The sequence below is a fragment of the Vombatus ursinus genome, unplaced genomic scaffold (assembly GCF_900497805.2).
Source record: "Vombatus ursinus unplaced genomic scaffold, bare-nosed wombat genome assembly UNPS02014959.1, whole genome shotgun sequence".
Lineage (NCBI taxonomy): Eukaryota > Metazoa > Chordata > Mammalia > Diprotodontia > Vombatidae > Vombatus > Vombatus ursinus.
In genome coordinates, this window is record NW_020954737.1 from 14675764 (window position 1) to 14693899 (window position 18136).

Here is an 18136-nt window from a genome sequence, read left to right on the forward strand (position 1 = left end):
ACACACACACACACACACACACACACACACACACACACACACACACATACTCCTTATCCTATCTTTAACACCCTTAAAGCTACACATGATTGAAACCTGCACAAAAAATCCACAAATAAGATCTACATAACTTCAAATACATAACTAATTCAGAAAAAAACATAACTTCTCTGAAATTCCTGAGAAAAGAGAACTACATAGATCTAACTTTACAGTATTAATCTTAAACCATTTGACAGACAACCAGACCTGAGGGTGATCTGTAAGTCAAATGCCTGATGCTCTCACAAGGACCGAGAGCGTGAGCATGTTTATGTTCCACCTCATCCTCCCTATAGGAATGATGACAAGAATGTAGTCCTCATGTCAAAGACAAGAGAGTGAAATTTTGTTGGACCTTGACATCACTTCCAGCTCTAGACCTATGATCCTATAAATGCTAAAATCACCTCCACAACCAAAACATTCAAGTTATCACTCATAAAACAAATGCAAAACCCTCTCTAGCTTTATAGACAACACAGCCAGATGAAGGACTCTGGAAACCTAGGACTGACCTATTTTGCCTTTCCACATCCTATTTGTGACTCCTCACCTTGTGATAGCTGTTGGCCCCAGCCTGTATCAGTAGCTGCTGCATGCTGAGCATCTTCTTCCGTCTCCGGCTCTCTTCCCTTATTCCCTTCAGTTCCTCTGCCTGCTTGCCCAGTTTCTGTTCAGTTTGTTGCTGCTGCTCCAGAGTAGACTGGAGTTTCTCCTCTAAAGAGATTATATTGGCACTCAGGTAGTCCTGGGAATGTAACAAATACTCAATGATGAGCTGGGCCATCTTGAGAACTTTGAGGAGCACCGGGTCCACAGGCTGCTGGCAATAGGCACATCTCTCTGAGTCCAGATTGCAGTAAGTGACTCCGGTGATGTGGTCCTGTAAGGTGGTCACATCCAGCTCCTGAGCTACCCGATCCACATCGATAGCACTTAAGCGCCTCCAATCCACACTCTCCCTCCTCGGTTGGAATTTGAAAGCTGGGGTCCCATAGCTACCTGGAAACATTCTCCTAAAGCCGCCTTCATTGACAAGATGGTCCATGGATGCTGATAAGCTTGGCATAAGGAACTGGTGATTTCTTAACAAGGGCAACTGTAACAGGTAGAAGAGCTGAGAGAAAGTTAAGAAAATGAAGTAAAATGTACTTACAAAGTACACTTTATAAGAAAAATAGAAACAGATTAGAGTAAGATCAAAGCATGAATCATAATTAATATAAAAATTGTAGCTAAATAGGGGTTTAGGGGATTAAAAAGTTCTTTAAAACTTAAGAGAACTACTAAAATGGGGGGGAGGAACAAAAGAGGAAATAAAATGGACAATTTGATCACACAAAATTGAAAAGGTTTTGCATAAAAATCAATGCAATTAGAAGGGAAACTTACCTGAGAAAAATTAGCAATAAATTTCTCTGATAAAGTTCTGATATTACAAAATATAGAGAATGGATAAAAATAAATAAATATGTGCACATGTGTATATGTGGTTTTTTTGTTCAATCATTTTTCAGTCATGTCTGCTTCTTCATGACCCTATTTGGAGTTTGCTTGACAGAGACACTGGAGTGGTTTCCCATTTCCTTTTCCAGATTATTTTGTAGATGAGTAAACTGAGGCAAACTGGGTTAAGTGACTTGCCCAGGGTCACACAGCTAGTAAGTATCTGAGACCAGATTTAAGTCAGAAAGATGAATCTTCCTGACTCCAGGCCCAGCACTCTATCTGCTGTGACACCTACTTGCCCCTACATATATGTATGTGTGTGTATATATTTATATACATACAACACACATACATACATACACGTATGGATGTATGCATGTATGCATATGTGTGTATGCATATATAATGAGCCATTACCTAACACATAAATCTTCAAAGGCTACAAACAGGCAGTTCTCAAAAGAAAGACAAATTACTAACAATTGTCTGAAGAAAATGCTCCAAATTACTAATAATTTTATAATCCCAATTAAAACAATGCTAAGATTCTACCTCACAACCTTCAGGTTGGCAAAAATGACAAAAAAGGAAAATGTCAATTGCTTACAGGTGTTGAGAGAACAGACACATTAATGTACTGTTGGTGGATCTGTGACTTAGTTTAACCATTCTGGAAAATAGTTTGGAACCATGCTCAAAATATTACTAAATTGTGCGTAACTTTTGAGCCAGAGATGCCAATAACATTTTTAAAATGAACAGCTTTGAAACACTTAAGAACTTTGATCAAAACCAACTATGATTCCTGAGGACCAGTGACAAAGAACCTACTAACAGAGGATTAGGGACCAAAAGTGCAGAATAGGCATATATTTTGGGACATAGCAAATGTGTAGATTTGTTTTGCTTGACTATGCTTACAAGAGTTGTGTTTTTTTTTCTTTTTTAATTTGTAGGAGGAAAGCAGGGATTTAGTGACGAAGAAAGAAAGAATAAAAAAAAAGAAAGTCAATGGATCACTTTTTTTAAACATCTAAAAGAAAACATAAGGAAATAGACAAGCAAGATAACTTTGAAAATAATGTATTAAATTTATTATATACTTTTCAAAAAAACAAGGCACATTCACAACAGAGTTGCTGTTTCACATGCAATCCTTTCTTTTCTGATATGTATATATACATGTATATTTTAGTGTTCATTAAATTCATTACAAATTTTTTTTTAATTTGAGTGACCCAAAAAGTCACTTAATTGTGCATACCTTTTGACCCAGCAATACCACTATTAGGTCTACATCACAAAGGGATTTGAGAGAAGCAGAGAGGGACAGACAGACAGATACAGAGTCAGACAGACAGAGAAGAGAGACAGAGAGAGAAAGAAATCATCCATTTATAGCAGCACTTTTTGTTATAGCAAAAGACTCAAAACAAGTGGAGTGCCCATAAATTCAGCAATGACTGAATTGTAAATTGTAGGTATTCTATTCTTAGTAAGAGAGGTAAGAATGAGAAGGGATACACAGACAGATTTGTGACAAATTACTCCCAATAAGAGGACACTGCCATGAGTTGGGAAAGTGGCAGAGGAGTATGATTTCCATGTTGACTCCGAGGTTTGTTTTTTGTTGTTGTTGTTGTTTTGTTTGTTTTGTCAGTTAATTTGAAGGTTAAGGTCAGAATAAAGGTTAATAGCAGAAGCTTTCTGTTTGTACTATGTGGAAAACCTGTCAGAAAGATGCTGAGGAAGTTACTAGGCACTTAGCAGAGTCAATACGCAAACGTTAATGCTTGTCTTTGATAAGGTTAGCAAGCTAATTAAGAGCAATTAACCTATCAGCAGATGGCAACTAACTGCAGGAGCAGAGTCCTGTACCAGATGTCTATAGTTTCAGATATTTCAGAATCCAGAATTAAAAACTTTGTGATTTTAAACAGTCTATTCTAGAAAGTCACATTAAAACATTATAAAACAATAATAATCAATCAATAAACATTTATTAAACATACACTATGTGCCAGGCACTGTGCTGTGCACTGGGGATACAAAAAGAGGCAAAAACCAGGCCCTGTCCTCAAGGAGCTTACAAACTAATAGAATAAATATTACATATAAATATTTGGGGGTATAGTTTTAAAATCTTTTTCAAAGAGTGTATATTGTTTATAGAATAGAATCATTATTTCAAAATGGAACCTCAGAGGGCATCGTGAACAGATTTTCCTTCTAAGCTATGCCCAAATGGTTGCCCAGTACTTTGTTTCAAGACTTCCAGTGCTGTAAAATTCACTACTTCTTGAGGCAGCTCATTTCACTTTTTGGTGTCTCTAATTATTGAGATTTTCTTTTATTGAGACAAAATTTTCTCTCTGCAATTTTTACCCACTGCTCCTAGTCTCACCCATGAGACAAATCAGAATAAATCTGTCCATAAGACGTCCATAAGACAATTATCATGGCTCAACTCAGCCTTATCTTCTCTAGGTTAAATGTACCCAGATCAATCAACTGATCCTCTTATGGCATGATTTCCAATTTTCCCACATGATGATGATGATGATTATCCCTAGGACATGCTTCAGTGTATAAATAGATTTCCTAAAATATCTCACCTGGAACTAAACCTAGTACTCTGACCATGATCTGATCAGGTTAGGGTGCCACAACAGGACTATTGCCTCTCTCATTCTGGACATTGTGCTTCTATTAAATTCAATCTAAGTTCATATTACTTCTTTAGGTTGCCAGGTCACACTGTTGACCCATGTTGTGTTTGCAGTCCACTAACCTTCCCAAGCCTTTTCATATGTACCAGTTGGTGTCTAGTACCACCTCTAAGATTCTGCTCTTAGGCAGTTAATTATTTTTTTTAATCCAAGTGTAAAATTTTTACATTTTGTACATATTAATTAATTTTATACATTAAATTTTATCTTCTTAAACTTGACCTGTTATTCTAACTTGTCACAATTCTTTTAGGACCTGCCTATAGTCCATCATGATAGCTATCCACCTCTGGTTCATGATAGTAGCAAATATGATTAGCATGCCATCTATGCCTTCTTCTAAGTCATTAATTTAAAAAGGCTAAACAGCATGAGACTAAGGACAGATCCATGGACATTTCAGTAGAGACTTCCCTCTTGGTCAATTGATCTTCAAGATTCATCATTTAACCAGTTTGGAATTACCCTGGCTATATTTCATCTAGGCCTTTCTCTCCATCCTTTCCACAAGACATCATAGTCCTACACTAACCCCATTGCTTCCCTACCTGTATGATGACTTCTTTTCTTCTTCTTCTGTAGATCCTCTTCCTTGCCTTACCACTACTGGTATCCCATAATGCTCTATCTTTGGCTGTGAGGCTATCCTAGTTTGTCCATTTTTCAATCAAGGGTAGGATTTACTTGTATGTCTGACTTCCTTTTGGTTACAATCCTCATCTGTGAAACCAGAACTACCCATAAACAACAAGTAGTATTTAAAACAAGACAAATAGCAAACGGCCTCTTCCCCAGAATCAGAGGAATGCTATGCGTGAGGATAGCAAGTGGCTTAGTTTGGGGGAATTGTCAAATTATGAAAGGAGATAATGTGTAATAAGACTCAAAGGGTAGGCTAAGGCCAAATTGTAGAGGTCTTTAAATGCCAAATAAAGAAGTTGGATTTTTTTCCTATAAGTAATAAGGGACCACTGGAGCTTTTAGATAAGTCACATGCTCACACCTGGCTTTAAGACTATCACTTTGGCAGGAGTGTGAAGGATGGATTGGAAAGAGTAAATGGATGCTGTAGGTTGAATTGCCTTCCTAGTCAATATTATCCCAATGCTACCTACACATTAGCATGACAATAAATAACTGTTCTCCTATATCTCACCTTTCCCTTAGAGAACTCAGCCACTTTCATAGGTTCAATTATCACTTCTATATAAATGACTTCCAAATCTACAGTCTTTATCTCCCCTCCAAATCTCAGTCCTAAATTTCCATCTGACAGTTAGGCACTTCCACTTGGCTATCTTATTGTCATCTCAAACTAAAAATTCTTAAAAATGAACTTGTCATTTCCTCCCAAAATGAACTCTCTACCTCATCTTCTCTATTTCTATCAATGGTACCATTCTTCCAGTTACCCAGATTCAAAACTTCAAAATCACCTTTAACTCCATCTCCCTCATCCTCCTATACCCAGTCAACAAAGCTTGTCAATTTTACGTTAAGTGACTTTCATATCTGTACCTTCCTCTTTAGTAATACTGTCACTACCTTAACCCAGTCCACCATTTGCTCATACATGAACATTATGATAGTATCCTCTCCAACCAATCTAACTCAAACACTCCCACAAGATGATTTTTTCTGGAAATGTTGCTTTGATCATGCTGCCTCTCTGCTCAAAAACAGTTCCCCATTGTCTACAAGATAAAGTCCAAAGTCCTAATTCTAATATTAAAGGTCCTCCACAATCTGGCCCCAGCCAGGTCCAACAACTCTGTTTTCCAGTATTCAACCATACTAACCCTTCTGCTCCATCCAGAGTGATCTATTCATTGTTTCCCAAGTTTATAATGTCTATATTGTTCATTCTCTTTTCCACCCATCCAAATTCCATCCAGCTATACCAAAGCACCTCTCACTTCTTCCATGAAAACTGGCCATCAATGAAACCTGGTTTCTATCCCCCAGGACAGAGACAACCCCACATCTAACCACCCATCCCATTCCATCTCAAGAGAAAAGCCAACCAAGGTCACCATGACCTATCTAAAAATAAGTTCTCTCATATTCCTCCTTCACATATAGCATTTTAAAAAATCACTGTGACTTAAATGCTACATACCATGTTTAGAACAAAGCTGCAGTCTCCTATCAGTTGAGCCTCAGAAAGACCAACACAACAACAAACCAGGCTGCAGGGCAACAGGACTGTTTCTAAGTATTCAGCAGCGTCTAGAGGTAACAGGACACCTGAATCCTGCCTATTGTAGAGAATCAGAGCTACCCAGAGAATTTCAAGTCGTTAATTATTCATATTTTCCTTTTTGAATTTTTCCAGTGGCCATATTCAGGTTGATCACTGAACAGAATATTCTAACACACACAAGTCATGTGATCTTGGGCAAGCACTTTATTCCCCCGGACTTAGTTTTCTCATCTGTGATATGGGCTCTGCCAGACATATTCTCAAAGAAGATAATGCACACACATATGTTTGTGTGTGCATATATATTTATATATACATATGTATGTATGTATGTATATAGGATGTTCTTTAAATTGTAACACCTCCTACAAATAATTTCAGCCTATATCAATGGGAGGAAGTTACAGAGGCAGATTTAGGTTCACTGTAAGGAAAAATTTCTTCATGATTAGAGCTTTCCCAAAGTGGAATGGGAAGGCCCAGAAGGTAGTGGGTTCCCTTTCATTAGAGGCCTTAAGGAAATGACTAAGATGACCACTTGTCAGTGATTCTATAGATAGAATTCCTGTTTGGATATAGGGAGATAACCACTGACCTGTTCTGAGATTCTGTAACACAGTGTTTGACAGTTTACAAAATGTTTTCCACACCACCACCCAATAAGATGTTGCCCCTATAGTATGATCTCCATTTTACAAATGAGAAAACAAGCTGACAGACTTAGCCACAGTTCCATGGCTTAGTAAATGCCAGAGCTGAGACTCAAACCCCATTCTTCTAATTCCAAATCTAGCACACTTTCTACCACACCACACTATCTCTGTCATTATTTCTGTTTTTATCATTATCATTACTGCCTCCAGTAACAGTCACAAAACTGAAAGTTAGTATAGCTAAGATTTCTATAATTTTAAAATACCTGTCTTGAAGTCCTATAACAGCCTTAACTCAGTATTTGAAAAAAAAATAATAATGCAGTTGCCAAGATAGAATTTGAATAGACAGCAATCATACGGTAAAATCTCACTAATTTGGACTTACTGCAGGGTAACAGGAAGGCAATTCAAATTAATGAGGAGTCTGAATTAAATTTTACTTTAAAAGAACCATAGCATCATAGAATATTAGAGCTGGCAAGGACCTCAGAGGTCATCAGGCCCTCAGGTCACACAGTAAAACAAACTGAGAGTTAACGAGGCATCATTAGCCAACAGAGACCCTATGAAATGTAATTTAAGGGACAATTGGGGATCATTTATAATTAACACATTATTGATACAAATGCTTTTGCTAACATGCTTTAAAGCAGATTGTTGTCTTAGTTAGGTGAAATGTCATTTGTGAAATCTAGAGTACACTAATAATTTCCTTAGTGTACTTCTCCTCCAGATATCATTAAGCCCTGGCCTCAGGAGAAATCCTGTCTTAGTATTACTATACCAGCAACAGTAAGTATCATCAGCATCTTTGGGAGGCTTTCAGGGTTCTTTGCTGTCAGAAGCATCATGACTATGACTCCAGAAAGAAGGAAAAACTGTCTAGACACTTGGTGAGTTAACATTCTTCTGGTTGTTTTTTTGGCAAGGCTGCTTTCTCGCTGTCATTTGAAGAACAGGTAGCATAAATCTTGGATAACTCTCCTCAACCAGGGTATCTGGTTACCATTCCAAGAAATAAACATCACTACAAATGATACACTTGTTTGCTAGGAGAGAGATACCCTGAGGATGCAGCACCATTATACAAGACCATAAGAGACAACAGAACACCTTTCAAACAATACAGTTACCCAGAAAACTTGAGATCCAGAAATGTTCCTTGGGTAGCTCCCTATCATCACAGAACTCACCTCTACTTCACCACATCTTGCCTTCTTGCTGCTTTTCTTGGAAGAACTGACAGAAGACAAAGCCAACTCTAACTGCTCCAGGTTACCTAGAAACCAAGCCACCAAGGAATAGAGAAACCCTCCTCATTACTCAGGTTTCAGGTGCTTTATCATCACCAGGCTCCCTTATCCACATCCAAAAGTAGAGAAATAATGTAAGAATCATTGAACTGTCCTGAAGCCCTCTTATCTGCTTTGTTTTGTTTTGTTTTGTGTTTTGGAAAACCTGAAACTTTGTGAAATATTTTCAGATGTTTAAACTTCTTCTGTATAAGAAATTTCCCAACCCAAGACCAGTTACCATGAATTAGCAGGGCACAAATTAACCAGGTTTTGCTATATGTATATCCATATTGACAGATTTCATTTTCATGGGAAAAAAAAATCTTCTGTGTTAGTATGCTTATATTAACCTATGATCAAGTGGGTACAGTTTACATTGTATTTTAAATATAATTTAGATATTCATTGGGTTTCCATGGCCAAAGAAAGTATCACCAAATGGCCAACCTACTGGTGAGGAAACACCTCATACTTAACTAGGACAGCCCACGGAAAGAAAAACAAGATTCTGTTGCTAGGACTTACAAAATTCCTTTTTTTATTTAGTATTTCATTTTTCCCCAGTTCCATGTGAAAACAATTTTTAACATTTGTTTTTAAAACAGAGTTCCAAATTCTCTCCCTTCCTCCCTCCCTTTCCCCCCTCATTGAGAAGGCAAGCAATGCTCTGTAAGTTATACGTGTGACTTACAAAATTTCTAAAGAGTAGTCCAGTATAGTAGATATAGCAATGGCTTCAAAGCCATGAAAATCTTGGTTCAAGTTCCGCCTCTGACACATACTGGCTGTGTGACACTAAGCAAGTCACCAAACCTTTCAGTGTGCCAGGCTATTGCTGATCTTCTTAGTAGATGACACTTCCAGAACTTCCCTATACCAATAAAATCATAGGTCTAATCCCTATCCTATTAACTTGTAATATGTCTCTTTCTAACTGAAACCTTCAGTATCTCTGGTTTATAGGTCAACGTTTCATTAAAATTTCCTGAAATTTCAATGAAACCTCTTTAATTAGGAAAACTCAATTTACAAACTTACTATAGGTATAATCAGTTGTCTCTGCCATACGAGGTGGTGGGGCAGCGAGCATCCAAGAAAGCAAGATGTGTTCCCTCAACCGCCATATCCCCTTTTAGAAGGGTGCTAAGATTTTGGTGGCCACCAATCATCGAAGAAGATAGGGTAGGAGAAGTAGGACAATTTTATTCAGAGAGCTGTCCATTTTCTTTTTTTCAAGCATCTGGTAAACAATGCACAATTATGTGTCTACGACTGGCATAGTAGGCAAAGAAAAGGATGAAAGAGGAATTGCCCACAGCAGCAGTCCCTACCCATTGAAGGAGCTAGGAAGGTGAGGACAAGTAATCATCATCATGAACCATGACTTTCAGACCAATGAGTGGGCTTCCAAAAATATCAGAAACAGAATTTTTCAGTCTTACTCAGAGACAGACAGCAATATTACTCTGGAGCTGCCCAGTATCAACACCTCCCATTGTTTGCTGTAAGAAGGTATCACATGAATGGGGACCTATCTTTCAAGTATGTAAAAACATTTAATATGGACAAGTATGTGGGCCCCTCATGGAACTGGCAACAGTGCTAAAATAGAACAACTTTTTTGAAAACATTGATATTTGCTCTGAAAACATTTATAGCCTAGATCAGGGACGGGGAACCTGCAACCTTGAGGTCACATGTGGCCTCCTAGGTTCATGGGTGCAGCCTTTTGACTGAGTCTAAGTTTCACAGAACAAATCCTTTTATTAAGAGGATTTGTTCTGTGAAGTTTGGATTCAGTCAAAGGGCTACACTTGAGGACCTAGAGGGTCACATGTGGCTTTGAGGCCACAGGTCCACCCTCCCGCCCCCCGCCCTACACGGTCATGCAGCTGATCTGCAAGTAGAATGTGATCCTTTAAAGAGAAGATGAAGGCAAGGTGGATGAATTGATAAACGTTTTTGGAAGTATTATCTCAGATGGGCACATCACCTTCAGTAAGCCTGCCTCAAATGTAGCATTTTGGACAAAAAGGAAGAATCTAACTATGGACACCATCTCAGCAAGTGTCTAGTTCTTCTATGGAGAGTTCTCAAAGATTTCCACACTACTGATATGTATGTGTGATGAGGATGCCACACTGGAGCTGAAAGTGAAAACTGTCAAGTGTTTCAAGATACTGACAATTGTTCAGGACAAGTTAGTATAATCACTGTACTATATAAAAGAAAATGAACAGAGAAAAGCCAATCCAAGAATCCATACAATATGGACGTGGGCATGGTTGTAGATACCAGAAGGGTCATGGTCCTCGTTACATGGGTGCACAAGAGATTTCCTTTACACAAGGTCATTGAGGAGAGGAATAAAATCTGAATGTGGTTGATATGTCTCTAACAAAATCCCTTTGAAATACTATGTTTTCTACTAGTAACCCTCTATTTTAGCTTTTATGTGATTGGTAAATCAAGACTGAGCCTTAAGTCAATGGATCAACGCATTTGTTTACAATGTTATTTGTTGTTATTCAGTCATTTCAGTCCTGTCCGACTCTTTGTGACCTCATTTGGAGTTTTCTTGACAAAGATACTGGAGTGATTTGCCATTCCTTCCTCAGCTCACTTTATAGATGAGGAAACTGAGACAAACAGGTTTAAGTGACTTGCCCAGGATCACACAGCTAGTAAGTGTCTGAGGCTGGATTTGAACTCAGATCTTCCTGACTCCAAGCCTGGCACTCTCTCCATAGAATTACCTAGCTACCCCCTAAAATGCAATATTTTTATTAAATACAATATTCTTCAAATAAAATAGACGAGGTGAAAGGATAGGGAGTGATATCCCTAGGTTTCCTTCTCTACATACACTATCATATGCATTTTCTCATAGAGAAAATGTTATACTAGCTTCCCATGCTATACCACAGAAACCTTGTTAGCCCATTGTACCTGTAATAGCACTCTTGGTACTATGATTCTTCTACATTGTGGGTTTCTGTGGAGAAATGGGTTGTAAGTTTCAAACAATCAAGTTACAAAGGAATTTTTCAAATATATCCTGTTTATAAGTTGAAGTTTCACTGTAATAGATTCAGTTCCTCATTATTTTGACTTCAATTACAAAGGTAATTGGGTAACCATTCTCCTCAAAGACTGTAAGAATTCATGAACCTCACAAAACTATCACAAATTTCACGTGAATATTTCTTCTCTGAATGGAATTTCCCTGTTTCTCAGTTTTTCTTGTCTTTTGTGAACACAATTTTCATGAGAACAGGACTCACATCTCATTTAATTGATTCTCCTGGGCCTAACATCGGATTCAGAGGAAACAGCATTGACCTGGAAGAGTTGAGGCCTGGATTTTTATCTCAATTCTGCCATGGTAGCCACCACAACTAAGATGATACCACCTTGTACCCCATGCATATAAAATATACAGTAAGTACTCCAAGTTCTCTGAAAGTCTCTGTTACTCTATTAATCACTAATTAATAACAGAAACTAGAGCAATAGAGAAAATTTCCCCTTGAATCTCATTAACATTTTTATGTCAAAAAAATTGAAACCATAGAATTCTAAAGTTGGAGGGAACCAGATAGAATAATAATATCAATATCCAGGGGTGTGTTGGAGTCAGCTCTAATGACTAGTGAGCTGACTGACAAATTTTTAGTGTGAATATGTACTTCTAGAAGGGCAAATGCTACAAATACAAACTTGATTTATTGTTTTATTGATTATCTAGATTTAAGAAAGTGATTGGGAAAAATGTTAATAATGTAGATAAAACTTTAAAAACTAACATGGGTACTTTTTTTTTTCTGGAGAGCCAGTTATTAAACATTAACCAACACACCCCTGTCAATATCTCCCATCTACATAGCTCTGCAAAGCTTTTGACATAGGTTCATCTAGTTCAACCTCTCATCCAGCACAAAACTTCCTTCTATGCAGTCACTGACAAGCAGTCAACCTGTCCCTGTTTGAACTATTGTGATAACAGGTAGTTTGCTACCTCAAAGGTTAGCCCATTCCATTGCTGGACTATTCTAATTCTTAGAAAGTACTTTCTCTAAATTATGTCAAAATCTGCCTTTATGTAGGATTCATAAAAATCAACAAAACAACTAATTTGAAAAGTTATATTTTTAAAGAAATATTTTAAGGAGTTATATTTTTTAAAGACAAAGTCTATTGTAACTATAGATCATTTTATCTGTTCATCTATAATTGATCACTTAGCCTCTGTCTGCCTCAGTTTCCTTATCTGTAAAATGGGGGTAAAAATAGCACCTACCTCCCAGGGTGGTTGTGACAATAAAATGAGCTATTATTTGTAAAGCACTTTGCAAACTTTAAAAAGCTATATGAATAGGGGCAGCTAGGTGGTGCAGTGGATAGAGCACCAGCCCTGGAGTCAGGAGAACCTGAGTTCAAATCCAGCCTCAGACGCACAACACTCACTAGCTATGCGACTCTGGGCAAGTCACTTAAGCCCAATTGCCTCACTTAAAAGGGGGAAAAAGCTATATAAATGCCAGCTATTATCTTAGCAATTATTGAGTCTAAAAGGAAGACACAGCAAGCACATTTTTTTCCTTGTTTGATTATTTTTTGGTTCTATTTTGGCAAAACATAACATATCATATATTGTTTTGAGTCTGATATTATTCCTAACTTCCCATATTTTTATTTGATGATTTATTTTGTTAATGTTTACATTTTTGAATATTGGTTTTTGTTGTTTATGTGTGATTTGTTTTGGTTGGTATTGTTTTTAATTTTTTTTAATTTAATGAAAAAACAACTGTTAAACAGTTGTACAAGCAAATTCAACTATTGTTTCTTAACATACATAGAAAACAAAACTTAAATATTCCTCCTGTTTCTTTTTCAAGTTATATGAGAGAAGAATATAAAAGGCCAGGCATGTTGCCCTATGTGTTGTGCAAAATGTCATGATTATTTGAATGCTCATCAGACAAACTTCTGGGCACCTACTCAGAGGAGAAGCAAGTCCTTAGAGAAAACCACCATCCTCAGGTTATTAGCTCTAATTGTTAAGGCAACCAACGAAACAACAATACATCGTTTACAAACAGTGCTATGTACACATGAAAGGCAACCAGAGTTTAAAAGATGAAAATGCAGGCAGAAAAGAAAGGGGGGAGGGCGAGACAGAGCACAATTTACTTAAAATAAAAACAAATTTGGAAGACTTTTAAAATTCCTAACCAATTTTAAAAATATTTAAAGAACTTAATCATGACATTTAATCTTTCTTCTTTCTCATTAGTATTGTACTCTTGGGACTTAGGAAATCTCTCAGGACCAGAAATATACTGAGAGACAGATGAGTAGATTGAGATAGAGAAATCTCTCTTGTTGGTTCCCCACTTCTAACAGCTTTCAGTAAACATTTTTTTAAAGGATAGTATCCATGAAAATTTTGGGCCTGGAGTGGGGGTAGGAGAAGAGGGAAGGAGGAGGGAAATATAACCATTCAAAACTTGGAGAAAAAAAGCTTCTACTAACAAAGGGAAATTCTTTAAAGTTTCTTCACTCAATTCAACAATTCAGTTCAACAACAATTTATCAGATGCCTACCATGTGCAAGGTATTATAGTAGGACCTAGTAAGTAGGTGTTGAAGACACAATCAATTACACTGTGTTTCCCTCCCTGAAAAATGCAAAAACAAACAAACACTTTCAGAGGTTGAAACTCATTTCTACAGCTAAAAGAAATGTCTAATAAACATTTCTATCTGGATGTCCCACTGGCATATTTAAAACCAAACTCATCTTCCCCCTTAAACTTGCCCCTCTTTTCGACATTCCTTCGTGTGTGGTTGGCATCACCATCCTCCAGTTCATTGAGGAGTGAAATTTCAGAATCATCTTTGATTCCTCCATCTTTCTTCCCTCTCCCCACATCCAATCAGTTACAAAGTCCTGTGTATTTACCTTGACTATATCTAGCATCTATCCCCTTCTTTCTAACTCACAGTGCCACAACTCTAGTTCAGGTGTTCATCACCTTTCCCTTGATCCATTATAATAGCCTCCTGTGTTTCTTTGTCTCCTCCCTCCCATCTCTAATCCATTCCCCATATAGCTACCTAAATAATCTTCCTAAAGAACAGGCCTGAATATGTCACTTCACTGTTCAAAAGTCTTTGTAGCTTCTTATAACATCTAGGATAAAATAAAAACTCTTAGACCTGACATTTAAGGCCTTTCACAATCTTTCTGCAGTCTTCCTTTCTAGCCTTATTTTACACAAGCCATATTTCCTGCAGTCTACATTCCAGCCCAAACTACACTATTAGTTACTCCTTAAGCTTGACATGCAAACATTATCTCATCTGATCCTCACAACTCTGTGAAGTAGGTTCTATTATTATTATCCTCATTTTACAGGCAAGGAAACTGAAACTGAAAGAGGTTATGTGACTTGCCCAGGGTCATATAGCTAAAAGGTGTTTGAGGTAGGACTTCAAGTCCCTTGTTCTATCTTCTCTGCTATGCTGGCTCTTTGCATTCATAGAGACCACCCTTCCCCCATGCTTAAAGTATGATCTATCCTTATCCCTCCTTTCAGAATCTTTTTCCTTATTCAGGATTACACTTATCTATATATATTCCTTACACATACATACCACACACACCTAAAATTAGAATGTAAGCTTCTGAAGCACAGGAACTATTTCATTTTTGTTCTCATACTCCAGAATCCAGCAATGCTATGTACATACTTGGTACTAGATAAAAGTTTACTGAATTTAATTCGCTGACATTCTAGCAAAATGGAGTAGAGAGTGAGGTAGAAAGGGGGAATAGTGAGAAATTGTCACTAGGCTCAGCTCTTTCTCATCTCCTCAAAACAAAAAAAATATGCCAAATAATGTAATAAGAACAACAAGAATAAGAGAAAGGGAATAAGGAACCACAAGATTAATTCTTATAAGAAATAAACAAACAGAATGCCATGCTACCAGTTGGGCACTCCAGATAATTTTTAAGTCCTTAGCACAGTGCCTGGCACATAGTAAGCACTACATAAATGCTAGGTAGTAGTAGTAGTAGTAGTAGTAGTAGTAGTGGTGGTGGTAGTGGTAGTAGTAGTAGTAGTGGTAGTGGTAGTAGTAGTAGTAATAACAGCAACAGCAGCAGCAGTAATAGTAGCACTTTCCATGCAGAACTAAAGCAATGGCCCCATGACCCAACTTCTTCATGGTTACATCAATGTCATACATCAGCTTTCAGAGACTCCACTCCATGGCTTCCCCAACCATACTTCATCCCTATCACCTTAATGAATTAAACCCCTTAAATTATACCAGATCAAGATTTTGGTACAGATTCAGATGTAACAACTATGGAAGCAGGTGAGACCTGGTTATGCTGGGCTTGTTACAAAACTATCCAGTACAGTTTAGTGGGAAATGGGCTTCCAGAAGCAATGAAAGATTTAGAATAGGCCTACTTAAGGTGGCATCTTTGTGTCTACTTTCAGGAGAAAGTCAACTTGGAGTAGGGTCACAGAATCCATCCAACACTAGTAGTCTGAAGAGAATCTGAGGTCATTTTCTTCATGACCCCATTTGGGGTTTTCTTGGGAAAGATACTGAAGTGGTTTGTAATTTCCTTCTCTAGCTCATTCTACAGTTGAGGAGATTGAGGCAAACAGGGTTAAGCAACATGCCCAGAGTCATACAACTACTAAGTGTCTAAGGCTGGATTTGAATTCAGGTCTTCATTGTGCTACCTACCTGTCCCAGAATAAGTAGCAATAAATGGAGGAGGGACTCAACTGTGCTAGACTTATTTCCACATTTTCTAGTTCAGAAGGAAAAGGGTATTTATTATGAAGGTGGATAACAAGAAGGGTGCTATAGAAAAACCAGCAGAGAGTTTGACAAAAGCTGACCAAGAAGGGAAAATGAGTAAACAATATGAAAAAAAAGACAATAAAATGAATAAATGTTTCAGACTAAAAGAAATGAAGTTGGAAATCTTCTAGGAAAAATAAAGTACTATAATAAATTGAAAAGAGTAATAGAATAACTAAAAGAAAAAATAAGGATGAAAATTAGGGCAGAAACTAAGTTGGAAATTTGAGCTCTCAAGAAAAATCCAATAAGACAAATAAAAGAATAGAAAAGTTAGTACAAACAAAAGAGAAACTTCCTAAAGTAGTAGATTATCTACAGAAACAAAAACAGGAGACTTGAAATACAAAAATACAGAAGCAGAAGATTAATTAAAGCAAATCAAAAGATATCAAGATTGGAAGAATACATGAAGTTTCTATAAACCAATGATACTGAACTTGAAGACAGGATGAGAAGAGATAATACTTCAAGAAATCACCTAGGAAAATTTCCCTGAAGTATTGGAAGCAAAGAACAAAAATAGGTCAAAAGAATACACAAAACACTAACAGAAATAAACTCCAAGTTTAAATAATCAAGAAATGTGGTGGTCAAACTCCACAACTCCAACATACAGAGACTATCAAAGGCAGCCATGACAAAGGTTTTTTTTTTCATACTAAGGAAAATCAATCAAAATAGTGCAGAACTACTCATCATTTGCCAAAAAAAAAAAAATCAAAGGAAAAAAATTGCCTTATGATATTAGAAAAAGAAAGAGATTGATTTGCAACCCAAAATAAAAAAAAAACCATCCAACAAAACTGAGGTCAATTATAAATGGGAAAATACTGATGAAAATAACACCTTAAAAATAGCCTAACCCAAATGGCAAAAGAGGTCCAAAAAGCAAATGAAGAGAAGAATGCCCTAAATAGCAAAATTGGACAAATGGAAAAGGAAGTCCAAAAGATTACCGAAGAAAATACTTCCTTAAAAATTAGAATAGAGCAATTGGAAGCTAGTGACTTTATGAGAAATCAAGACACTGTAAAACAAATTCAAAAGAATGAAAAATTAGAAAACAATGTGAAATATCTCATTGGAAAAACAACTGACCTGGAAAATAGATCCAGGAGAAAGAATTTAAAAATTATTGGACTATCTGAAAGCCATGATCAAAAAAAGAGCCTAGACATCATCTTTCTAGAAATGATCAAGGAAAACTGCCCTGATATTTTAGAACCAGAGGGCAAAATAGAAATTGAAAGAATCCACCAATCTCCTCCTGAAAGAGATCCCCAAAGGAAAACTCCTAGGAATATTGTAGCCAAATTCCAGAGTTCTCAGGTCAAGGAGAAAATATTGCAAGCAGCCAGAAAGAAACAATTCAAGTATTGTGGAAACACAATCAGGATAACACAAGATTTAACAGCTTCTACATTAAGGGACTTGTGGGCATGGAATGTAATATTCCAGAGGGCAAAGGAGATAGGATTACAACCAAGAATCACCTACCCAGCAAAACTGAGTATAGTTCTTCAGGGGAAAAAATGGTCACTCAGTGAAATAGAGGACTTTCAAGCATTCTTGATGAAAAGACCAGAGATGAATAGAAAATTTTACTTTCCAATACAAGACTCAAGTGGAACATGAAGAGGTAAACAGGAAAGAGAAATCATAAGAGACTTATTAAGGTTGAACTGTTTACATTCCTGCATGAAAAGATGATATTTGTAACTCATGAGACCTTTGTCAGTATTAGGGTAGTTGGAGGGAAAAAATTATATGTATGTAGATAGATAGATAAATAGATAGACAGATAGATAGATAGATAGATAGATAGATAGATAGATAGATAGATAGATAGATAGATAGATAGAT

General features: G+C 36.9%; 1 protein-coding gene across 2 annotated transcripts in view; it reads right to left on the reverse strand.

Moving 5' to 3' along the window:
• DZIP1L (DAZ interacting zinc finger protein 1 like) overlaps positions 1–18136 on the reverse strand; it is a 64107-nt gene that overhangs the window by 41550 nt on the left and 4421 nt on the right. The window contains exons 1-2 of one of the 2 annotated variants that reach the window (XM_027845239.1): positions 6340–6381; positions 596–1159 (exon numbers count right to left, since the gene is read on the reverse strand). In XM_027845239.1, the coding sequence (XP_027701040.1) occupies positions 596–1159; positions 6340–6342 (567 nt within the window). In that variant the 5' untranslated portion in view covers positions 6343–6381. Of the gene's footprint in view, positions 1–595; positions 1160–6339; positions 6382–18136 lie in introns of those variants that run through there. The other variant, XM_027845240.1, reaches the window with a different exon arrangement.